This window comes from Cucurbita moschata, unplaced genomic scaffold (genome assembly GCF_002738365.1).
Source record: "Cucurbita moschata cultivar Rifu unplaced genomic scaffold, Cmos_1.0 Cmo_Scf00004, whole genome shotgun sequence".
Classification (NCBI taxonomy): Eukaryota; Viridiplantae; Streptophyta; class Magnoliopsida; order Cucurbitales; family Cucurbitaceae; genus Cucurbita; species Cucurbita moschata.
This window is the reverse complement of record NW_019268520.1, coordinates 2460532-2473297: the sequence shown is the minus strand read 5'-3', so window position 1 is coordinate 2473297 and position 12766 is coordinate 2460532. Positions and strand designations below refer to the sequence as shown.

The following is a 12766-nucleotide window of genomic DNA, read 5'->3' as shown; positions in this document are numbered from 1 at the left end:
AATTACATATTCTCATGAACTCTCTCATTCGAACGTGATCTCGATTTACTGAAATACCCTTCTTCTCCTCGAGTATTTTACTACGCGTGTTTGTAGATTTTATTTTGGAAAGAAAGTAAGGAAGGATTAGGAGAGCAAAGGGATCACGGGATGAGTAATTAATAGATGACATAAAAACAGACCAAAGCTTCACATTACTCTTATGACATGTTCCAAAAGATGCCAAACATTTTTCGAAGGTTTGTGAAAAACCACTGTCGTGTCCACTTTAAAATAAAATTGTTTTAAAAATATCATCCCCATCCTATGAACAAACCCTATTCCCTTTTTCCCATAATCACACTCCTACACATGTTCATATATTTTCTTTTCGAGAAATTTGATTTGGTTCATTGAACTCAAACTTTTAAATTCAATACATACATAGTTTCAATTACCTACGTTTTTTTTTATTAATATATTCGGGATCGACTTTGGAAGAGTGAAAACTATCCCAACAGACCAACACGAGTCTTTTCAACATCCAACATGCTTTATTTTCACTCGCATGCATCTCAGGCAAATTCTTAAGAGGTTACTCAACTTCAAACAAAACACATTTAATCATGAAGTTTCTATGATCAAGCTGTTGAGAAGGAATGTGCACTTTGTTGGTATTGGTCGTAACTTTCATTATCAGTTTTTCTTAGTCATCCTATCCTCAAGATTGCTCTCATTCAGATGTGGTCTCAGTTCATTCATGTATTACTTTTCTACTCGGGTGTCATATTTAATTTTTGTGTTTTGTTATCGATTTAGCTAATCAAAGTTATGATATTTGATTGATTATAACCATGATAATAATCAACCCTAAACTATTTTAAGTACTAATGAGTTATAATTGTTAGGATCGCACAACAACGCACACACTCGGTCTAGACTCGGTCTAGATGAACACAAAAATGCAAGTAGAATATTGGCTAAAGAATTTGTATCGATGAAGTACAATAAGAGAGAATACAAGAAAGTACCGAAAATTACATCTTCAACGTTCTACGTAATATATATATATATAGTTCAACTTACTATATATAGTTTTACCAGATATAACTATCTACTGTATAATATAGTTTTTTACTCTAAGTAGCTATTTACGACAAAGTAAAAACTGTCTCCACCTAGCAACACCAATTCTTTTAGCATGCTTTGTTCTCACTCATATGTTTCCTTCATAGGAAATTTTTCAAAAGATCACCTAGCGTAGAATTGCTCAAAGCGAAGCACGTTTAACTTTAGAGTTCTTATAATTGAGTCAATGAAAAGGAAGATCTACCTTATCGGTAGAGATAGTAACTTTCAATTCTTTTAAACTAACGTATAGTGTCTATTTGATTTTTAATATGTAATAATTAAAGAAAAATGTTGAATGAGTCGATTTTTATTATAATCGTAATGACCTAAATGCTTAATGAGTTCGTTTTTTTTTTTATTGGGTAGATTGTGACATCCCTAACTAAGAGGGACGTTTTATTAATTAAATTTGGATAGGTTGAAGTTTGGCATTATTGAAATATATTGAAAATATATTATATTGTTAGAACCTAATCTAAAGTAGGCTACACTTTAAAAAAATTAAATTTGGGTTTAATTGGGAGGCTTATATGAGTTAGGTTGGTGAATAGAATCTTTACTTAATTTTCAAAACACTCTTGAAATACTGTTTATTTTGATCTGTTACACATCGTGTCAGTCTCATAATTTTAAAACATATCTATTTGGAAGATATTTTCACACTTTAAAAAATGTCGTAGGAATATAGTTATAATCGAGTATTATATATATATATATGGTATGGTTTATGGAATCTATGTGATGCACGTCTTCTATTATTGATGACTTAGAACACTACAAACCATACATATTATAAATATTATATTTTAAATTAAAGAAACAATCTCTATCTTTATATATATTATATACATAAAGCTTGAAACTAGCTACATTGATTGAAATATCTTACCAAACAAACAAATAAAAGGAAATAAATATAATATTCAAATTTATTTTGATAGCTCACTTTATGTATACATATTTTTCCAACTTTAATTTAAATACTTTTTTTTTTTTAATTGTAAAACTGAGATAATGTATAATCAACGCGTGTTTAACTTTAATCACTTCAATTATGCTTAATTAAAACATTATTTTGTGCATTAATTTGCTACACCTTTATTCAACAGATTCTCACTTTCTGTTTTGTTGAAAAATTAGCAATGACTATAAGCTAAACCGAAAGCGACTCACTAACTCGGTTTGAGGTGGCGACAATACCTCTTATTTGTTGGTGGTCCTAAAGCTGGTTTTTCGGGAAAAAGCTTGTTCTTATCGCGCTTACGACTTATCATCTTGCTAAACGAAAGGAAAAAGCACATATGTGTAACAGAGCAAACTTACCGCTGGCAAATATTGTCCGCTGTGACCCGTTACGTATTGCCGTTAGGCTCACGATTTTCAAGCGTGTTTACTATGGAGAGGATTTAGTCCTACTCCAACTAGTGCTTTGCATCGTTCAGTTACTGGCTTTGATATCATTTGTAATAGTCTAAGCTCACCGCGAGCAGATATTGTCTGCTATGACCCGTTACATATCGTTGTCAGCTTCCACATTCTTATAAAGAATGTTTTGTTTCCTTCTCGGACTGACGTGAGATTTTACAGTGAGTTGTCCTATTATAAGGGGAGAGGGCGAGCTTAATTTTTTTTTTTTTTTTTTTTTTCGATATGAACAAACTCAACCAATCAAGAGATACAGCCTCGACCAAGAGAGTAAGACATTGAATCTCTCAACTCTACATGTTTTAGATGATTTTAGACACTTTCATGTATACCTTTGACTCTTAAAAACGCGTTTAAAAAGACGCTAAAAAAAACTCTTAGTTGTTGCAAATTGATAATGATAATAATGTTCCTAAGTTTGGACCCATAATGAATAGTGTAGATAAGCTCCTACCTTCACTTGTTCTTTGTCTTTTTAAGGTACCTGTCTTGGACCACTTTGGTCGCCCAATTCATGTGTCAAATGAATCTAAATCTTTAAATTCTTCATTTAATTACACCGTGTTGATTGGACGGTTGCTTTCAAGGTAGTCGAAGTGAATTGAAAAGATCAATTCAAAGAGTTGATAGCGTAATTTGTGAGTTATTTTGAAAACTTACTTATTGTTCGTTTTGATAATTCATCTGCTATTTTCAAGCACATATCTTTATACTATAGGATTGAACAAATAGAAGTTCTAAAGTAATTATCGAGAAACTCAAGTGAATTTGACGAAGAAATATGAAACCAATGGAATACAAGAAGGAATTAGAGCATTTCTAGCGCTTTAACTTGAATGTAACTAGTCAAAGGACCTGTAACGATAGCATCTTACGCATCTCTCAATTCAAGAAATCCCTCGATTTAAGAGTTTTCGTTTGTAACATCTTAATGCTCCGGAAATTTATAACATAATCAAATTAAAGTTTTGTTAAGATTGAGAACAAAACACACAAAACGGGCGTTTGTAACTTGGCCTTTAAAGTTGTTCACAAAATGGAAGACAAAATGGAATGGAGCTTCACATGATTATACACACAAAGGGAGCATTGTTGGTGGGATAAATGTTGGAGAGATACTCATCATGTCCTATAAGATTATGGTCTTCAATATTTAGTCCATGTGAGTGCTATGCTTTTGGGATTCAATAAAAACTATGAATAATAATATATTTGTATCGATTTAATGTTTATGATCATGTTCGTATTTTGTTTATCATACAGTTTTTTAGTTTAGCGGCGGGAGGCGGGAGTAAGAGAGAGTAAGAGATTCCAATTTCTTATCTCATGGTGAGGAGTATATGTCTTAACCAGTTGAGCTATATTTAATCTGATCATATACATTTTATTACATTTGAGATGATAATTGACACTACATAGTTATAATGGTTTAACTTTTTTATGGTAATATCTAGTCCGTCGAATGAGGCGATATTATAAAGTTCACCGCTCCAAAAACATTAATCTTGGACATTCATTTGGTTGTAAATTCATTAGGGCTAAAGTATTGAGCAACATTTGTATCACTTTCAAACCAAATGGATAAACTCAAATCTTGATGTTACTTTTACTTGAAGAGAAATACAAAATATAGAGTCCAACACATTTTGTTCCACCAACTTAGAAGACTCTAGATTTGAAAACTTTATGCCCATTCTAAATTGTAATCAAAGGTTTGTTCACCAATTCCACTTTCTACATGTATTCAAAGAACCAAAACTTCAAATGCAAGAATACTTTTTATACCAATGTTTCAAATCGAAGTATGAGTAGTTGAATAACTGGGTAAACACCTGTGTATGAATTATATCTTGTCGTTTAGATCGTCCACCTCCACAAAAACCACATCATCACGTTCATTCTCATATCACCATTGATGGTGTGATCGTAAAAAACACGGGTTTGGTTTGATAATCATCTTCAGTGAGCAAAAAGGTGTTCAGATGTCTATGAGCTTGCAGCACACATAATACACAAGGAGATGACTCCATAACTAAGCCATGAATCATGCGAGAAAGAAATAGACTACCAACTCACTCTTTGAAGGATTAATATTCAGACCCAAAGCCAACTCAAGAATACTACTGATTTAAGCAGACATGCACCATGAGACAATGGTTGACAAAGGCAGTCAGATACCAAGATGAACAGAAAGTGTGAGAGAGGATTACCTCGTCGAATACCTTAGGAAGGAATAACGAGAAATGATCACCTCGTCGAATACCTCGGGAAGGAATAACTTTACCTCTAGGATTACCATATCAGTAATCCAATAGCTAACCCCATAGATACCACCATGTATCAAGTATGATACATTGATAGATTGCAGTATCATCAAACTTGTCTTAGTACTGTATAATGCAACAAAAACTCTCATTCTTACCATTTCAATATCTCACATGATGTCACATAAGTCGTCCATCTGCAAACGATATAAAGACTAAATCGAAGTATCGGTTAGTTTTTCTTTCCACAGTTGACTCTAATGCCACTGAATCATAAATACAAAAGGTATAAGCATGAAGAAAGTTCTCTCTTTATAAGAAAACAATGCTGAAGAACCAAACTTCAAATGCCATTGTTCACGGAAATGGTTTCCCATTGCAAAAACATGTTACAGCGAAACAAATAAAGCCTGGTCACCATTATTAGCAGCACTAGAGGGCGTTCCAGACATCTGGTCTAAGAAGAGAAGCCTTGCACAGACTTCGATTAAACAAAAAATCCCAAAAAACATGGGGAAAGGGGCAGAAGAGTAAATCTTACAACACTAAATAATGAAGAAAATCTCACTTTTTAATCAGCAACGCGCTGCATTGTGCCATGATTTTCGATGCCCTCGTAATGGCGTCGGTCATGTAGAAGTTTTCGATGGTACTGCCAAAATCAGCCATGTCCATCTTCTGGGTGCTTTCAGGCTTAATTGTAGCAGAAAATGTAGCTGGCTCTCTCTCATCCACCTGCAAGAGGTTTGGCGCCACAGTCCTTATCCGGGACCTTATAGCCCCGAGGGAATCATATGGCAACTGCAGACCAGCAACCTCAGAAAGAGCACGGACTATCTTCCAATCATCTCGTGCATCACCAACTGTTGGTACAGCTGGCAATGTTTGTTGGGCACAGCCTTCGGTATTTTCATAGGTTCCTTCCTTCTCGCTAAATGCTGCTGCAGGGAGAATGACATTCGCTCGATAGACACCTCGGTCCCCATGGTGTCCTTGATAAACCACAAAAGCATCCTTTGGAACCTTCTCCAAGTCCACATCATCGGCTCCCATCAAATACAAAAACTTTGCAGACTCAATGCTATTTACTGATTCTGGCACGAGTCCAAGGTCAAGGGCTGCAGCCTGGGAAGCATTCAAAAGCAATACATTGTAACCATTCCAGTCAGGTCTGACCACATTATTTAGTTTGGCAATGTTTTCAACTACAGAAAAGATTGCATCTTTGTCCTTTCTTTCAAAAAGACCAGCACCAACAATGATAGCTGGATTTTTGGCATTTTTTAGGATCGAGCAGAAGGGATGGCGACCCTCAGCTATGTCAATAAGTGCCTGAGGTCCTGTTCCAAGGTGCTCATGATCATAGTTGAATTCAGTAGATGGGCCAACATAACCAACTTTAGCATGAGTTGCTCTTACAGTCTTTCGAATTCTTGCATTCACCATAGCAGCATCAACCCTTGGCTGGCAGTTTAGTTTGAAATAGTGAGGCACAAAGGATGATACTTAAACACATAATAACATCAACCCAACTAGATCTTATCTCACAATAATCCACAAGCATACGTGATCTACGCACATTATCAGAAATATATTGAGAGAGTTCAGGAGACCAGAAAGAAGATTAATGTGATTTTCATTGCCACAGATCAATAGAACAATATACTAACAGACTAGTGATAGTGATGCGGATTGTAAGTTAATAGATCAAAATTAACTAGTTACACCTTTGAAGTTCTAAAAATAACAATATTATAAAGCAACTATATCAAACACAAGCTGAATATAGTAAGTCACCAGAAGAAGTTGACAAGGTTATAAAAGTACCTGAGTGCCAATCAAAAGAAAGACATCTGCTTTCTCAAGACCAGCAATACCAGAATTCATCATATACCCTGAACGCAGGTCGGCATTAGGTTGTGGTCCATTTCCTTCACACCATACATTATTGGATCCCAACCTATTTAAGAGATCTTTCAGAGCAATCATAGACTCTGCATCAGATAGTTTTCCAGCAATTCCAACAATTTCCTCAGGCTTAACCTGATGGGCAGCTTCAGCAACAATGGCAAGGGCATCACGCCAGCTGACAGCCTTAAAGCGTCCATCAGCACCACGGATCATGGGATCGTTTAATCTCTGTCTCTTGAGACCATCATAACAAAAGCGAGTCTTGTCTGATATCCATTCTTCATTAATATCCTGCAAATCGTAATTGGGGAAGTTATGCATCAATTTGATTTGTTCAAATATTGCGAGTCTAATGGAAAGTAATTGGTGAATTAATGCAAACTTGATGTTCAAAATCTTGCAAGTCTCCCCAAGAGGTTCAAACAGCCATCAATCAAAAGGAAAAGCAAACTATCCTTTTGTTCCTTTAATATGAATCTACTCAATTTCCTTGGTCAAAGTTTTGATGACGTTACTATGATGGGGGATTTTCAAGATTTGTAAATTATATCTCGTATTGGGAGTAATCGCTGTTCTAAATTAATAATGATCATTTAATCAGAGCCACACTTTCATAGATCGATTGAAAGAAATAATAAACCAAAAGAGGAACCTAGTTCCCCCAAAAATGGTCTCCAATCAATCAAAATAAAACCGAAAGTAGTTCTAAAAAACTGTAAAACAGAGACTCAAGGAATATGTGATATCTAACGAGGGACCATACATCACCCAGGCCTCTCAATCCCTCTAAAAGTTTTATTGTTTACTTCCCTCTAAACAAGAAAAAAAGACACCATAAAATAGCACAAAAACAAGCACACCACAACAAGCGACCCTTTTCACAGAATGGGAAGGAAGAACTTCTTCACCAAAGAACTACTCACTCTAGTTAACGTTTCAAAAAAACCGCTCCATGCTGATCTACCGAATTCACAAGATCATACAAGGTGATCTAGAATTAGATTCTCGGCTGCTCCCTACAAAGGATACATCATAGGAGCCCAATCGATTGGGGGTCTTCCTCTGAACACGATCTAAGGCATGAACTCTGCCATAGAGCAACTGTCTTACAAAAGATTTACCTTCTTCAAGATTTTGACCATCCAGAGCAAGGAAAAGATAGGTGACTTGAAGGAAAAGAGTCACCCAACATCAAAAGAAATAGCTACAGCAAAGCCTTTCAAAATGACTACGGTCCCACAGGCATGAGTCTTTTCTGCCCTCAAAAACAGAAAAATAACCCAAAGGAGATAAAGAGGCCACAATGGATGACTTCCTACCAGACAGGTCAACAACAACCATGGAAATGGGCGAAGAGTGCCCAGAAAAAGGATGGAAGCCACAGAGTGAAATTTTAAGGTAGATGGAAGGGAAAGACAAGGAAATAAAGCGCAAAGAAGTCTATCTCCAACCACTTGTCTTCCCCGGATAAGTATTCATCCCATTTCCACTAAAGAATAAACAAAACCGAGAGAAGAAAGGGAGGCTGTCAAAAATAGCATTCCACAATTTTCTGATAGTACCTTTTGAAACCACCTTGAAAACGATTTGTAGAAATGGGACCGTTGTTTACTCATGACTACCTTATGCCATAAAATATCAAGCTCCATTAGCACGGCAACCATTAAACCAACAAGGCGTTGTTGCACGCCCTTAAATTCCTTGTTAGCGTTGTTGCACGCCCTTAAATTCCTTATACCTAACTCCCAAACTCCATCAGTCTAGCCATCATATCTCAATTCACCAAATGTGAACCCTTTCCTTCCTCTATCCCTTCCCATAAGAAGTTTCTCATAAGTCTTCCAGGGGATTTGCACACCACCACTCAGATCCTAAAAGAAGATAGGATATAAATTGGGATTCCCCTAAGGACCGTTTCTATTAGAGTAAGTCTCTCTCCCTAGAGAAAAAAAAATTCTTTTTCACAAGGATAAACGTCAAAAGATCTTCTCCACAAAGAGCCACTTGGTGTTTGGGGCATAGCCCCTGCTTTTCTTAACTTCCATTTGTTTACTGACAAGTTCTTTCCTAGAGACAGGATCACATGAATGAAAAAAGAGAAACAACAAAGTTGGTAGTCAATCACAAAAATGCAAAATACATTCTTCAGCTTCAGCAAATGGGCATTTCATAGAGATATATAATTGGCACAGGTAAGTGAGCACACTAGGTATGACAGATCCAAAAGCTACCTCATTTAACCGAGGCACGATACGCATAACCTCTGGACCACGGCTGTCAATTCGAATGTTGGATCCAACGGCATCAGTAACATCAATAGTCTCTGTACCCTTCAATTCCCAATTCCTGGCTTTAAACGCAAAAGGCTTCGAAGTCAATGCTCCCACTGGACAAATATCAATGACATTCCCCGATAGCTCACTAGTCATTAGCTTTTCGACATAAGTCCCAATTTCCTCACCACTACCACGACCTAACATGCCTAGATCTTGTACCCCAGCAACCTCTGTAGCAAATCTTACACACCTGAAGGAAGGAAAATTGTTCTTCAAATGAGACATTTTAGTAATGATAAAATGGTTAGACCAATTACAGAAAAAGCAGAGCTAGGGCAGCGTTAATAATGTTCATAATTTTCTGTTTATTAATAATGAAGTATTATTTCTAAAAAGGAGACGAGGCATCCCGACCAACCAAGGTGATTACAGAAAGGATCTCTAACTGGCAAAGATTAGGATCAATTATATAAAAAAAAAACTTTTGAGATTAGAGACCAAGTAGAAGCAAAATTCCACGTTCCCATCAAGGTCCAGAAAAACATCACAAGGTGAGTCTTTCACTTGAAAAACTTTTTTGTTTCTTATGCACCATATGCTCCACAGTAAGGCCACCACAGTGTTGGCCCAGATAATTCTAGCTTGTTTACTAATCTTTTTTACTTCTAGTATCTTTAAAAATTGAGCTTTTATACTAATAGTATCATTGTATAGTTATAAAATTTACAAAAAATATATATATATATTGAGATCGTATCCAAATTTTGAAAAAATAAATTGATCTTGAAAACCACTTTTTATAGCTTGCAAATCTGGAAAAATCTATGTCCTAGTGGTCATCGGGGCAAGTAAAAAAAAATCAATATTATCCAAATTGTCTCTTGAGATTGGCAAATGTGTGCTAAACTAATCGGGACAATACTCACGATCATTAAAAAAGAGAGTGATTTTTTTTTTAACATTTTTATAAGTTTTAGAAGCAAAGAGGGGAGGGGGGGATATGAATGGCAGAAGAATTCTGAAGTTGCAGAGGCTGAAAATCTTATTTCTAAGTTAATCCTGCAGACAATGAGCATGTTAAAACCTCTCATAGAGTAACAAGTAATTTACTCATGGAATACCAGGAAGGACCTACGGGTGATTAGAAAATTTGTAGTAGATGAATCTCTAGCGACTATTATTCAATAAACAAAAGCGAGAGGAGTTGCTACTTGATAAAAGAGTAAATAAATCTATTTGGAGTTCTATGATAACTTGATAAGCAACTAGTAGAGTTCTACTCAGATATATAGAAGGAAAAACAAAGTACTAAGGATTCAAATATCGCCTTCTTAAAAGCCAGACACTTTACATGGTATGGCTATTCAAACAAAGAACTCTTAGACAAATGTTCCAAATTCAATTTTCATGTAACTACTTACGTTGAAATTATTCCATTTGAAGTTTCCAAAAAAAAAAGCTTTAAATCAAACAATTTTCCTCCAGAGAATGTGTAAGCTACAAAATCTGACCTGGTACACTGAATACATCGTGTCATTACAGTTTTCACTAGAGGACCAAGGTTCTTGTCAACCACTGATCTCTTCACGTCAGTAAACCGCCCACGATCAGACCCAAATGCCATAGACTGATCCTGAAGATCACATTCTCCACCCTGATCACAAATTGGGCAATCCAATGGATGATTCATCAACAAGAATTCCATAACTCCTTCTCGAGCCTTTTTTGCCAGTGGGGTATCAGTCTTAATTTTCATTCCTAGAAAGGAGATTACTCAGATAAATTACTACCTTTTCCACACAAAAACAAACCATGCATCCTTTCAGATAGATAAGACAAAGAGCTACCATTCTGAAATTATTATCTCATTCATCACTCAAGATTACACAGCATAAGCCATATAACAATTCGAAAACTAAACCCTTTTAAGAATCTCAGTATCGCCTTAAATGGATGAAACAGAGTATCCTGCACATGAGCAAATAATCATCCACACGATAAACATAGAAATGAAACAAACTCAACCAGAAAAGGTGGAGTATGCAATAGCAAAGTTATATCCAGAAAGAAAAACACCGGTACTGTCTTAATGATCCTGATAGCGGAAGAACAACGTCAAGCACAAGATAAAACAAGAAAAGAACGCTAGAAAACGGCGATTGCTCTAATCGTACACATAAACAAACAGGATATCATATGTACAACAGGCAGATGTCAATTAATCCTTCATCAATTTACATAATGGAAACCTAAGAAAGCTATAATCAAGCTAAGTCAATTAACTCGTCCTATGTTAGAAATCCAACACAAAAACAAATTGCAAAAAAAAAAAAAAAAAAATTACCAGGAAGAGCGGGCATGGCGCAGGAAGCAACAGGCTTGGGGGATTTCTCGACTTCAACAAGACACATACGGCAATTCCCAGCGATCGAGAGACGACTGTGATAACAAAATCTAGGAATGTCAACCCCAGCGATCTCACAGGCCTGAAGAACCGTCATACCCTTAGGGACTTTGACAGGGTACCCATCAACGAAGACCTCGATGGCGTCCTCAGGAGAGGAAAAATGGACGCGAGCGCCACCGACGGGGGTCCGAGGAGGAGGCGGGGCAGGATCGGCCTGGGGTTGGGCGGGGGAGGCATCAGCGTTGTGAAGCTCAGTGGTGGAGACAATGGGTCGAAAATGGAGGAGAATTCTAGGGTTTCGGGAGGCAAGAAGCCTGGAAGAAGGCCTGAGAACTCTGGAAGCAAGGGAACCCAACCCCATAGTTGGCAATTGAACGCAGACGGAGGCCTTGATTGATCTGCAGAAACACCTTATATACGTGATTTTGGAAGAAGAAACAGCAATGGGTGCGTGAATTTTTTGGCGAAGAAGAGCAGTAAAAGCGTTGAGTTTTGGAATCTTCGTTAAAGTTCCAATCTTTATGATCACAAACTTGTTACCGAGTTCAGTAATTTGTATCGGTTTTGGAAATTGTATGAACTATTAATTCTATTTATATATATTCACAATTTTTAAAAAGTAATTAATCTATTAAATTCTGTGTCCTAAAACCTTAAATTTTAATTGGGTAATGTTCGATTTTTTAAAATTATACTTATTTTTTTACAAATTCTTTACCCTAATTACATTTAATTTCATAATCAAAATTTTAAAAAAAAAAATCAAAACCTGATTTATTTTGAAAATATTAAAAAATAATAATAATAATAACCAAACCAAAAAATAAATTATTTTTCATAAACTTAATTGATAAAAATTTAAAAATAAAAAAAAATTATTAAACATAACTTAATTATTTAGTGTGGTGTATAATAGATCTACAACTAGTTAAATCTTTATCCTCGCTAATTGATCATAAATTCGAAGTTGAACTCAAAAGAAAAAGAATATATTTTTTAAGTATATTATCCACCAAATTAAAGATGAAGTGTTAATTTGAATATAATCCCGCTAATAAAAGCATTATAACCTCGTTTTTATTTCCATACATTGGTAGAACATCTTATTATTTCCATACATTGGTAGAACATCTTATTTTGCAAAACAGATCTCTCGAGGTTTGAACTTCGCAAAGACAGTGCAAGGTTTGTTAAATCAGTCGATTGACTTTTAAGGGCAAGAAACCTAAATGTTAAGTCAATCGATTGACTTTTAATAGTAAACGCGATTATTGTCACTCCCTTCTCAGAGAACCGTGAGACTTCCACATCATACGACTTGTCCCGTTTCAATAAATTATACCAAGTATATTATCATAATATAAAGTATGCAT

General features: G+C 35.7%; 1 protein-coding gene across 1 annotated transcript; it reads right to left on the bottom strand.

The window, feature by feature from the left end:
• Positions 1-5088: 5088 nt before the first annotated feature.
• On the bottom strand, positions 5089-11944 carry LOC111441828 (NADH dehydrogenase [ubiquinone] iron-sulfur protein 1, mitochondrial). Its single transcript, XM_023078971.1, has 5 exons — positions 11331-11944; positions 10498-10744; positions 8942-9236; positions 6627-7001; positions 5089-6263 (listed from the first exon to the last, which is right to left on the bottom strand). The coding sequence occupies exons 1-5, from the start codon at positions 11752-11754 to the stop codon at positions 5364-5366; spliced, it is 2241 nt and encodes a 746-aa protein (XP_022934739.1). The 5' UTR covers positions 11755-11944; the 3' UTR covers positions 5089-5363.
• Between the last annotated feature and the right edge of the window lie 822 nt (positions 11945-12766).

Excerpts from the sequence above, each read along its gene's own strand:
- LOC111441828 (XM_023078971.1), bottom strand. The coding sequence starts at position 11,754 with ATGGGGTTGGGTTCCCTTGCTTCCAGAGTTCTCAGGCCTTCTTCCAGG. Across the intron at positions 9,237-10,497 it reads CGATGTATTCAGTGTACCAG|GTGTGTAAGATTTGCTACAG; the intron begins GTCAGATTTTGT and ends TCCTTCCTTCAG. Across the intron at positions 7,002-8,941 it reads TCGTGCCTCGGTTAAATGAG|GATATTAATGAAGAATGGAT; the intron begins GTAGCTTTTGGA and ends TACGATTTGCAG.